General features: G+C 37.3%; 2 protein-coding genes across 5 annotated transcripts in view; one reads left to right on the forward strand and one right to left on the reverse strand.

Moving 5' to 3' along the window:
- Positions 1-339: 339 nt before the first annotated feature.
- Positions 340-11418, forward strand: vps26c (VPS26 endosomal protein sorting factor C). Of its 2 annotated transcripts, none has more exons than XM_053646121.1 (8): positions 340-830; positions 1244-1387; positions 3030-3179; positions 4521-4601; positions 4727-4801; positions 10180-10330; positions 10611-10763; positions 10879-11418. In XM_053646121.1, exons 1-8 carry the CDS (start codon positions 774-776, stop codon positions 10959-10961), a joined length of 894 nt encoding a protein of 297 aa, XP_053502096.1. In that variant the 5' UTR covers positions 340-773; the 3' UTR covers positions 10962-11418. The 2 variants fall into 2 exon arrangements, with proteins under 2 accessions (XP_053502096.1, XP_053502097.1); XM_053646122.1 differs by having other exon boundaries at positions 776-874.
- A 41-nt stretch (positions 11419-11459) lies between these two features.
- The window catches only part of ttc3 (tetratricopeptide repeat domain 3), a 44094-nt gene continuing 42376 nt past the window's right edge, over positions 11460-13177 (reverse strand). For all 3 annotated transcript variants that reach the window (XM_053646115.1, XM_053646116.1, XM_053646114.1), the window contains exon 46: positions 11460-12508. In XM_053646115.1, the coding sequence (XP_053502090.1) occupies positions 12377-12508 (132 nt within the window). In that variant the 3' untranslated portion in view covers positions 11460-12376. The remainder of the gene's footprint in view (positions 12509-13177) is intronic.

Consider the following 13177-nt stretch of genomic DNA (forward strand, 5'->3'; position numbering starts at 1 on the left):
GCTGTTTGTTAGCCTGATGATGAGATGGGTGTTTGACTCTCAGCTGAGTGAATGACAGGGAGCATCTGCTGCACTGCTTCTTGTTACTCAGTGTAATAGTGCGTGTCATCAGACATCAGAATAAATGGAAACGAATCTTCTTCATGAGGCACAGACATAACAAACACAATAACTAAAATGTTTTTAAAAAATGTCAACGCACATTTGTAGTGCCTCACTGTTTTTTTAAACAATTATTTTAAATAGATTTTACACTATACAATGCAAAGTACTTTTTTTAACATTAAAATGTAGATTAGGATTTAACTGAACTATTTCAGATATAGTCAGGCAAAGAAGAAAAAAAAAATCACAATCATAAACAAAATAGCGCAAACCGGACAGGAAAAAATATCAGTGAGCTGGTACAGTAGAGGAAGAAAAAAATATATACAATGATCCGTTTGGGATTCGGTTCCCTGTTGGTGTGTGAGTCAAATGAGCCGCCTCACAAGAAAAGAGACAGAATTCCCATCACCACTTTCTACTTCGTCGTGTTTTCTATTCCTCTTTACCCACCTCTCTTTCTTTTCTTATATTTTATGTTGTCATGCCTTCTTTAATTTCTTCTATTCGTTTATTTTATACTATTTCTTGCCAGTAAAGCGCCGCCGGTGTTGAGCAGCGCGCGCAGAAACAAACCAAGTCATGTGATAGAAAGTCATCACGTGGTTCCGATCATCAGGAAGGAACACTACCGAAAACACGTAGTGGTCTCTACGGTGTTTGAGGAAATGAGCGTTACTTTGGATTTAAGGCTTAAGCGTGCGAACAAAGTGTATCTCGAAGGGGTAATGTTGCAGTTAATGTGATATTCATATGCATTTTTTTTACAGTAAGTTGAGACTTTGGAGGTTTCTGTAGCTGGGGCTTCGCTAATACATTGTATTGACATGGAGGGAGGAGTTATGATAGCAGCTTTTAATGTTTCATACAACAAACTTTCTCTTATGAAGACACAGAACCATTTCCTCGCTCACAACCTGGAATGTTAGAAATCTGATTGTCATGAATTTATTAGTTACAACATGAATTTGATGCTGTGTAATGTAGGCAAATGCTTATTTATTTGTTAGGGCAGCTGATAAAGGATTCTCCTTACCAGGATGTAAAAGCTCATAAGCTCTATACGACATATGCACTAGATATATGCCCATAGATCTTTATTACTTAACTTGTATCTTGTCCCCACCCTGTTTTTTAGGAGGTCCTGGCTGGAGTGGTGGTGATCACCAGTAAGGAAGCTGTGCAACATCAGGGAATCACCCTCACCATGGAGGGTCTTGTTAATCTACAGCTCAGCTCCAAGAGTGTCGGAGTCTTCGAGGCGTTTTACAACTCGGTCAAGGTAAGCAGTCACAGAATCTTGGTTATAATCTAATGTTTTCACTTTGGAATCATGCTCAGCATCTGATGCACCCCAGATGTTTAGATATACTTGGATTACATCTGGAAATCAGCGGTATAATATTTTTCAACATCTTCTAGATATGTAGGAAATGTTCCTGTCGGAACATGTATCAACGTAAGTGTTATTTCCTAATTTGTTAGACTGCAAAAGTATAGGAAATGGCTATTATTTTCCTTTAAACTTTGCTTTTGTGACCAGGACATTGGTATTTTGAAGTTGACCTATTTTCATTGAGAAAACAGGTGAATTTGCATCTTTTTGTTTACATAAAGTCAGAAAAAAACAGTAAATTCCAAAATATGTTGTTTTTTTTCTGACCTCAAACGAGGATTACAACAGTGTTGAGACATTGCTAGACACCTTGGAGTGTGATAAGTACGACTGGGAAGTCATTGGAGATGTCAGAATGGTGGCATTCCTAATGGACCTCCAAGGAGGTTTTACAGAGTTTCTCTGCTATCTTTGTCTTTGGGAGAGCCGAGACACCAAGATACACTACCAAAGGCGGGACTTGGCCACAGTGGACCGAGTTTGCTGTGGGGAGGAATAACGTCAAGTGGGAGCCATTGGTGGATCCCACTGGATCCCACTTGATCCCACTGGCTGATGCCACCACTGCATATCAAACTGGGCCTTATGAAACAGTTTATCACAGCTCTAGATAAGGAGTCTTTAAGGACCCTCAAGGCTTCTTTCCTAAGCTGCTCGAGACAAAATCAAAGCCAGTGTCTTCGTCGGACCACAGATAAAGAAGCTCCTGGAGTGCAAGGAAATCTCCAAGAAGCTCACTAGGAAGGAGAAAGTGGCTTGGAACAGCTTTGTTGCAGTGGTTCAGGGCTTCCTGGACAATCATAGAGTCAAAAACTATGTGGAGTTGGTTGAGACTCTGGTGAAGAGCTCTCAAAGTCCACATCCTTGATGCTCATCTTGATGGAAAACATGGGATTGTACTCAGAGAAGCAAGGTCAGCGCTTCCACCAGGATATACCGGACTTTGAACGCTGCAACCAAAGACAATATAATGAGAAAATGATGGGAGACTACGTTTCGGGGCTGCTTTGTGAAAGTGATTTACTATACAATGTAATTGCAAATCTCAGAAAACTACTCACATCTAAAACTTTTGTGTTCATTTATGTATAACTTTAGTATAAATACATGTTAATTTTGATTTATATGTTGTTGTTTTTTTTTCTAACTTTATGTGAATGAAAAGATTCCAATTTGTCCATGTGCTCAATGAAAATAGGTCAATTTCAAAATACCAATGGCCTTGTCACAAAAGCAAAGTTTGAGGGCAATAATAGACATTTTCTATACTTTGGAGGCATAAGCAATTAGAAAATAACACTTAATGCTCAGCAACACAAATTTTGTTTCATAGTGATGTGGCAAAAAAGATTGGACAGAAATGGGGAGAATTATCATCTATTTATCTTGTGGTATCCTGCATTTGTATTGCATTGCATGGCTTACTATTGTTGTGGGAATATATGCTGGTTAGGAAAAATTGTTAAAATGAGAGGTGCATTTAGAGTAAGTATCCTTGCTTTGGTTAACGTGTCTCTGCGCTCCACAGCCCATTTCGCTAATCAGCAGTAACATCGAAGTGGCCAAACCGGGCAAGGTGCCAGGAGGCAAAACCGAAATCCCTTTTGAGTTTCCACTGCAAGTGAAAGGAAATAAAGTGCTGTATGAGACTTACCATGGTGTTTTCGTCAACATACAGGTAACTATTTTTATTTATTTTTTTAAAAAGGTAAGTTAGAAATTATGGGCTTAGGCACCTGTTACACAAACTGTATTCAAGTAGCCTCTGAAACACTAACAGCAAAATATTCCTTGAGAATATTTCTAGGGCAAGGCAACTAGACTTGTGTAATGTTGAAGGCGTTATTATCTATTGTAATCTATCGCTACTAGTCATGTAATGTGATCTGTTGGACCGATAAGCTTTATTCCTGGAGAAAGCGCTACACAGTTGTCTGAGAAAGTACTTAAATGGCCTCATGTGCAGTTGGAGAATTTTGCATACTCTTCCCAACTGTAAGGTCTCGCAGAAGGACTCGCAGGAATGTATAGATTGTTAAATATGTACGTGAATATTGACACTAAAGATGGGTGATGGGTGATAAAGAATCAATCGTAACGGGTTGTGCTGTTATAGCAAAATAATCAGCAACGGTGTCGTGTGGTGTGATTCGACGCAAACTTAAAGTCTTACCACCTTACCACCCTAAAGTCGATTATTTTCCCAAGAACTGTTTTATAACTCTTATACCACAGCAGTTACTCAACAGCAACAATCGCTTACGTAATAGCCGTTCCCTCACTAGCTCATTTTTCTCTCTCTTTAAATTAATAAAGACAAATAAAGGCAGCTTGTTGTGCTACCAAGAAGCCACAAGGCACAAAGTCCTCCTTCCTGAAGACTTAAAACATAAAGTTACAGTTTTACCTCCGAGTGCGACAAAGTGCTGACCCGGGAGACTCTTTCCATAAATGATAAATAGAAGTCTCCTCACAGAAAACCTCACCATATGAACACATTTCACATTATACACATATGAGTATGAGTATGATTATGTGGACCGTCCCCCATACAGGTGACTGTGTTAAAGTATTAACCGTACAGCAAGCAAACAAACTTTAACTTGTGATTTGCCTTGCAGTCAGCAGTAGTGTCAGAGCTGACCAATCAAATTTGAGAACTGTCACTGTGGTACAAGACAATATAATATCACTATTGTAAAATTAATCACAATACAGTTTTCTCAGAATACCTAAAGTATAATCAGTCCCTTTCTGACTGACTCCAATGTTACAACCAATGATAAGTAGCTGTTTGGACTTTAAAGCCTTGCTTGATATCATTTGTATTTTATTTTTGTAGACGGTACAACTAAACAATTAATGTGGCACTGCAGTTAAGCATAAATAGTGTATTGAAAAAATGCCTCTAAATATCATGATATAATATTTTTTGCCATATTATCCAGCCCTAATTGATACATTAAACTGTGTAGTACTTGTTCTTGGAAATTAGTCACCCCCTTCTCCCTGTGCCCAGTATACTCTCCGCTGTGATATGAAGCGCCCTCTGCTGGCAAAAGACCTGAGCAAGACCTGCGAATTCATGGTCCATTGTCAGGTTAGATGTTGCTCAGCTTCTGTCGTGACTTACTTCATTACAGAAAGTTTGTAGTAATTCAATCAAGAAGCTACAAAAGAACTAATTATACAATATTTACCTTTATCTGCGGCCACGATCTGCAGCCACAGAAATCCAAAGTGCAGCTGACTCCTGTTGATTTCACCATCACGCCAGAGACATTGCAGAACGTGAGAGAGGTAAAGACCCCTGATACCATGGACTCATTAAAAGGCCTGTTCATGCAACACTTACTGCTCATTCATTCTAAAGTATCCAATTAGTGCACTTGTTTTGCAATATACATTGATTAAGCTCTTTGACTAACACTAGTGTTGTGCAATTGTCCATTCCATCATTAGGGTTATGATATTGGTAAAGTTGACTACTTACTACTGATATGGAGCTTGGAGGCTGAAAAAAATATATGAATATATAAATTTAGGATATTTCAATTGTATACACAACACATTAAATAAAATTCTTTGTTTTTCTGTGGTGTATTTCATATATTAGCATTTTGGCTAATATATATTCTTTGTTTTGAACTTGCTAGGAGTTAGATTTGCCCTTTAAAGATCTTATCATTGAAAATTACAGGTTACTGTTTTGAGATTAACCCCGCCCCACCCAGGTTCTTAATGTATCGTGATGCCTTCTTGAGAATGAAATTTTATGTTCTGCTCAAATAGTGAATTCTATACAGTGATGTGATAAAGTATCTGATTTCTTCTGTTTTTGTGTTTATCTCATACTAAATAGTTTTAAATCTTCAAACGAAATACAACAGGAAACAAAGGCAACCTGAGTAAATACACAATACAGTTGTTGTTTGTTTTTTTGTGTTTTTTTTTTAATTGAAGCAAGAAAAAAAATTATCTAACACTTATCACCATGTGACAAACCAATTGCCCCCATAAAAGTAAACTCTGGTTGTGCCACCTTTAGCAGCAATAACAGCAACCTAACACTTCTGTAGAACACTTCCATAGGACCATAGAATTCACTCCAATGCTTTGGATCATTGTCTTGCTGCATAATTCAGTTGCGCTTGTGTTTCAACTTACGGACTGAAGACCGGACATTCTCCCTTAGGATTTTGTGGTAGAAAGCAGAATTCATGTTTCCCTCAATAATTTCATGTTGCCCAGACCCTGAAGGGGCCCAGGCCTGGATGTGTCCAGTCCAGCTGAACTCCATTATGAATAAGTTTCTTAGATTTGGGAAATTAGTAACTATGGGGGCAAATACATTTTCACACAGGCCCAGCAGGTATTGGATAACTTTTTTGATTCACTAAATAACATTATCATTTAAAAACTGTATTTTGTGTTTACTCAGGTTGCCTTCGTTTAGTCTTAGATTTTGTTTTAATTCCTGAAACTTTTAGTGCGAGATGTACACAAAACAGAAGAAATCAAATACTTTTTCATAGCACTGTAGGTAAAGTTCTAGCAAGTTAGGCTCTGCCAACATTAGCTTGCTCGTTATCTGTTTTCTGCTTAATAGGAGTTTAGCTATTTCAGCTAAATGTAACTTTAGATGCACTTACCTCATTACGGTTCATATCTTCCGTTTTGACGCCACTTAACTCCACGTCTCTTCACTTCACTTAATGGACTCAAGTGTGAGAGATGACTGTGATTGGCTAAATGTTGAGGTAGACCACTCTGAATGCTTCTCCTTTTTACTAGGAATCCTGACTGCTTCACCTTTGACCTAAATAACATAAAATCTGTATTTTTGAGATTAGATTTTTTTTTTTTTTTTCGAGATTGGCATTTATGGTTCAGATATTTTTATTTATTTATTTGTTTTCTTACATTTGAAGCGTGTATTGGAGATAACATCTAATAATTGATTTATATCCGTACCAAAAAGATATCTAATTAGGGTCATTTGATGTTTCCCAATTTTTACATTTACAGCATTTTGGCAGACGCCCTTATCCATAGCAACTTGCATTCATCTTTGAGTAGTTAATTCATTTTGCGCAGTTCAGAGTCAAGGGCCTCGCTCAAGGGCCCAGCAGTGGCAGCTTGCTGGCATTTGAACTCATAACCTTCCGGTCAGAAGTCCAATGTAACCACTTAGCTACTCTCAAAACTATCATCTCAACACTATAACGCTTACTTTTTAAAGGCACTCCTAGTAATTTTGAAAAATAAAGAAAAAACATTGGCAAAAATGTACATTTATTCAATAAAAACGAATTTTATGTAATGTGATGCATATATAATTCAGATATACTAAATTCATATTCAGATTCCAAACTCCATATACTGAAGCCTAAAAGTATTCTTTAACCAATTTAAACATAAAAAAACCCTTTTTTCCGATTTTCCTAACCAAATAATATTTTCCTAACTAATTATTTATGTACAGTGGCTATGAAAAGTAATAAACAAAACAATAAATAAATAAAATCCGAACCCTAAATTCTAATCTCATCATTTAGCCAATGATCGTCATCTCACACACTTGGGTCCATTAAGTGAACTGAAGAGACGTGGAGTTAGTGGTGGCAAAATGGAAGATTTCTCATAAATTGTGGGAAAAATTGTCTTTATTGTTTAACCTTTTGATCTTTTGTTTAAAAAAAATTCACAAAAATACTCTGCTCTCATGGATATCAAACAATTGCAAACACAACACATGTTTATCAGAAAATATCTTTGTTAAATATAGTTGTGCAACAATTATTGGCAAAAATATATTTGAAGTATATTCCCATTGATATTTAAATTTTTTTTAGTACACCTGGGTGACTAGGAACAGGAAATAACCATGACTTCCTGTTTCACAGGGGAATAAATATGAGGTAACACATAGGCCAAATTCCTTTAGTCATTCATAACAATGGGTAAGACCAAGGAATATAGCTGTGATGTGGCCAAAAAAGTCTCCAAGGATCACAGCTGGAGAACTGCAGAAGTTAGTTGCATCTTGGGGTCAGAAATTCTCCAAAACTACAATCCAAAGTCACCTACATCACCACCAGTTGTTTGGGAGGGTTTCAAGAAAAAAGCCTCTACTCTCATCCAAAAACAAACTCAAGTGTCTTCAGTTTGCCAGACACTACTGGAACTTCAAATGGGATCGGGTTCTATGATCAGATGAAACCAAAATAGAGCTTTTTGGCATTAAACACCAGAGGTGGTTTTGGCGCACACAGAGAGGTAGCCATATGGGAAAGTACCTCATGCCCACGCTTAAAAATGGTGGTGGCTCTTTAATGTTTTGGGTCTGTTTTTCTGCCAGAGGACTTGCACATTTTGTTAGGATACATGGCTTCATGGACTCTATCAAATATCAACAGAAATTAAATGAAAACCTGACTGCCTCTGCCAGAAAGTTTAAAATGGTCCAAAACATGCATCAAAATCAACAGAAAAATGCTTTACTGACCACAAAATCAAGGTCCTGCCATGGCCATCCCAATTCCCTTACTTGAAACCCATAGAAAACCTGTGGGATGAACTGAAGAGGAGAGTCCACCAGCGTGTACCTCGAAATTTGAAGGATCTGGAGAGATTCTGTTTGGAGGAATGGTCTCAGATTCCTTCCAACCTCATCAGGCATTATAGGAGAAGACTCAGAGCTGTTATCTTGGCAAAGGGAGGTAGCACAAAGTATTGACTAAAAGGGTGCCAATAATTGTTGCAAAACTATTTAAGAAAGATTTGGATAAACCTGTGTTTTGTTTGCAATTGTTTGATATCCATGAGAGCAGAGTATTTTTGTGAATTTTTTTAACAAAAGATCAAAAGGTTAAACAATAAAGACAATTTTTCACAGGTGCCAATATTAGTGGAGGGCACTGTATAACTCGTAATTAAAGGCAAATAATTTATTTCATGGCAAATCTTACTACTAGCAAATAAAAAATAATAAAGAAAAAAATGCAAATTTTCGAAATATTTTTTTTTTTAATGTGCTTCCAGACTCTAAAATTAAGTCTAAAATTATTCCGTAACAAATGTAAACATAAAGAAAACATTGTTCCAATTTTCCTAAACAAATATTTACCCATGTACAATTGCTTATAAAAGTAATCAACCCCCTGGAATTTTTAACATTCTTAATAACAAATGATAAATACTGTACACATATTCTACCTGTATGTATTTGTTATTGCAAAGTCAAAATGAATTTTTGGTCAGCACGCATTTAAAAGACAGAAATGCTGCTTGCATAAATATTCAACCCCCCAGGTTTTGCAAGCTCCAGATGAAAAATGTCATCTTAACAAGGACTTCTACGGTAATTGGTCCTCATCTGTGAAATATTAAAACAGCTCCCATTTTCTGAACAAAAAAACCCACCTCAGTTGAACCATCATTAAGGAGAGACTGTCAGTCTGAAGGAAAGGAGTGAGAATGAAGGCTAAGGAGCATTGTAAGGAAGTTGAAGGTAAGATAATAGAATTTCATAACTTAGGAATAGGGTGTAAATTATATCTAAGAGGTTGGACATCCCAGAAAGCACTGTTAGATCAATAGTGAGGAAGTGGAAGCTGTATCACATCACCCAAGCATTACCAAGACTAGGCCGTCCCTCAAACCTCAGCACAAATACAAGACGGAGACAAGTGAGGGAAGCCACAGAGAGGCCAACACTCACTACGAAGGAGTTACAGAGTACTGTAAAGTGACTGAGCGTGGAGTGAAGCTGCACCAGACAACCAGTTCAAGAGCTGTGCACGATTGAGGACTGTATGGGAGGGTGGCTAGAAAGAAACCATTGTATAAAAAGAGCCGTATTAAAGCACGAGAGTGACCCAGTGAAGATGTTGGGTTTTTTTGTTGGTGTGACGAGACCAAGATTGAGATGCTTTGTTTGGGCAAGTTTTCAAAGTGCTACATGTGGTGCAGGCCATACCTCAATTAACACCATCCCTACAGTCAAATGTGGTGGTGGCAGCATCATGCTCTGGGGACACTTTTCATTCTCAGAACCTGGGCTTCTTGTCAAAATTGAAGGGAGAATAGATGGAGCAAAATACCTAGGGATATTACAAGAGAATATGCTCCAGTCTGCTAAAGAAAAAAAGAAAGCTTGGGAGAAACGTCACCTTTAAGCAGGACAGTGGATCCAAGCACAAGGCCAAAGCAACAGGAGTGGTTAAACACAAAAAACTGAAAGTTCTACATTGGCCAAGTCAAAGTCCAGAACTGAATCCCACTGAGAATCTGTGACGCTGGTTCAGTCAACAGACAAAATCCAATCAAACTGAAGAACCTGGAGCATATCTTCCAAGAATGGGTGAAAATCAGTGTGCAGTGCTGGTGGGAACATACCCCAACAGACTTAAAGCTGTACTGCAGCAAAAGCTGGTTTTACCAAGTACTATTGTGAAGAGGTTGAATACTTCTGCGAGCATCTTTCAGTTGTTTACAAATAATGAATTTACGAGCATATTTGTTTGTAGAAAGAAAAAAACCTGTCATGTAACGCAGAAGAATACGATGACTTTTCTTGGGGTTGAATACTTTTGCAAGACACTATACCTACATAAAACATTTAGTTATTTAAAGTGAAGTCTTGTTAAGGTGTTTTGTTCTTCTGTTCTTCTTAGAAAGGTTCTCTCCCAAAGTTCTTTATCAGAGGCCACCTCGACGCCACTAACTGTGTGATCACGCAGCCGCTCACAGGGGAGCTGGTGGTGGAGAGTTCAGAAGTCGCCATCAAAAGCATCGAGCTGCAGCTAGTGCGGGTTGAGACATGTGGTGAGGAAGCGTACACACAAACATGCCACGTTTTATCACATTCGTTAAAATGTAGAGGTGGCAATTTAGAGTTGTTTTGGACCCCAGCGTCCATAGAATATTGGTAAATAGAAAAGTATACCATATGTGGTGTAGCATTGTTTTTTATGCTGTCTTTTGTTTTGAGAAGAAAGAAACTCTGTAAATGAACAATATTTATTCGATATGTCCACATGCTTCTTTATATTGATATATTTGATTAATCGCTTTATTACTGATTGATGCACTTTCCTGGTTGCAGGCTGTGCTGAAGGCTATGCTAGAGATGCAACAGAGATACAGAACATCCAGATAGCAGAGGGAGATGTGTGTCATGGCCTCCCCATCCCTATATACATGGTCTTCCCCAGGCTGTTCACATGCCCTACACTCGAAACCACAAACTTTAAAGTTGGTCAGTCTCGTCACTTTTTCTTCAAATCATAGCTCTTTAAAATGAAATAATTTCTCATAACGTTTTTTTTTTTCTGAGAATGTAAACTAATAGTATGTCACTTCTTCATTTGCAGAGTTTGAGGTGAACGTGGTGATTGTTTTTCACGATGATCATTTAATAACAGAGAACTTCCCGTTGAAGCTTTGCCGAGTATGAGATCAGAGCCTGCAGACTCATTGATGTTTCCTGGAAGACTCTGGGAGTGGCATCGTAACTGTTTTAAGTGCCAGTCAGGAACCAGCAGGACGGCTTCGGTTACAGCTACAGACTGACCTGCATTTTGTTTTTTTGGCATTTACTGATTCCGATTTTTGAGTTCTTGGAACCGTTGTCAAAAAGCTACCATGCTTGTTCCCTCTTTTTATTTTTGGGGTTTTCATGACTGGGTATTTTAGTACATCCAGTACTCATGTCATAACAGAACTGCTTCACAATTTCCTTCTTATTATAGCATTTAATAGAAGTAAGTGGTGTGCATTAATTTGTGCACGTTTATGACAAGGGAGGGGGGACACACCAGCGGGACCTTTATGTGGTACTTTGTGTCCCTTGTATAAACCATGTAGTACAAGAATAGATTAGTAGTAATGTTATTTGAATAAAAATAAATCTGGTATACATCTGGTTTTTTGTTTAAGTTTCTGTCACAAATGTGTTTGTCTGTATTATGGCCATTATTGTTGGTTTGTGTAGAAAGAAGAAATCCATCTGGGTTTAATTAATTACACTAACAATGTAATAACATTATAAGACTCTGCACCTGCCCATTACCCAGACCATGTAATATATATTAATAATATTGCCATATTATCTTATGCTACATGTAGACATGAACCAACAGAGTCCAGGCGAATAGAAATGAGAAACGTCTTAAGAACAAATTAGAACAATTACAGTCCACTATAAAGATATGAATACTAATAATACCACTTACACAGAAATTACTAACCCCCACTTTGTCAAGTACTGTATGGTGACTTCCATATGTTTACTACATACTAATTTCCTGAAATATTACAAAAATCATAGGAGCCTGCCTTCCAAATCAGATCTTATTAATGCAAAATCCTATTTTTGCCAGGCTAAAATGTATTTTAAGGTCACGGGACAACCACGAATACCAAAGAAATAAATCACATTTTTCTTTATTTTCTAATGAAACAACTAAAATAATTAGAAAAAAAAAATTTACATGAACATACTACTACATAAAAATAGATTAAAACATAATACTGATTGGTCCTAAATAATTGTGGATTAAGATGATAAACTACATGACAAAGAAGGACAGCTAAATCCTAAAGCAAAACTGAACTTAATTTGCTAAGTTAATTTACAAATAACTCACCAATTAAAAATAAAAAAAAGTGGCAAGGAAATGGTTAAATGTGTCCCAATCATACTGTATATACAGTTTATATGCAGTACCTGCTTTATTCCCGTTACCACATTATATAGCAGGTAATTGTGCTATATAATATCTTTATTAATATTGAAAATTCTATATAATTGTTATCCATTATGCCATTATTGTATAGATGTACGTGTATAGATTGATCACAATTATACAGTTAAGAGAAGGTTTCTGCATGCACGTGTCCCCGTCGATGTCGTCCTGGCAGCATGGGGAAATCCTCAGGTAAAAGTGCATGTTCTCGGCAGGTGGGACAAGTGCTCTGCTCCTTCAGCCATGACTTGATGCACTACACACATGACAAACAATACACTGATCATAACACACAGGCCAAAGTCTACAAATTAGGGCTTCCTGATCTCACAACCCGCCATCTTTTATTGATCCCGCAAAATGACCTGAACCTACGACTGTGACCTGCTCGTGTAGACACAGCGGCGTCAGGTGGAGTAAATTAATAATAATGCTAATGCTACAAGGTGGATTTAATTCAAACTTCTTTATTAAATAATTCCTCACCAATCATAATCAAGAGTAGCAACTGTTCGGTATGTAAACATACAGTACGCTGCCGCTCTCCTTCACTCTCTTCAGCACTCTAACAGAGCGCATTCACTTCATTTAAACTCACGGTTGCCAGATAGCACTAGAAAAGTCAACTCCAGTTTCCATGTATTGATTTAATCGCCCAAAAAACACATTATCAGCAGAAATGGCAACACTGTACTGGGGGCACCCATCTAAAAGGAACAACTAAAACAAACAAAAATAAAACTACGAAAATAAAAAAATAATTTAATATAAAAATAGATATAATAACTACAAAAAAAAAAAAGAGACATGAAATAATGTGTAATCACTATGGGTTGCATTTAATATCAATTTGACATTAAGCTTAGTTCGCTTTTTCCTTTAAAGGCTATTAGCCTTTTTCCTAATATGGATCATGCTTGTGTTA

Source organism: Ictalurus furcatus, chromosome 16, assembly GCF_023375685.1.
Source record: "Ictalurus furcatus strain D&B chromosome 16, Billie_1.0, whole genome shotgun sequence".
Classification (NCBI taxonomy): domain Eukaryota; kingdom Metazoa; phylum Chordata; class Actinopteri; order Siluriformes; family Ictaluridae; genus Ictalurus; species Ictalurus furcatus.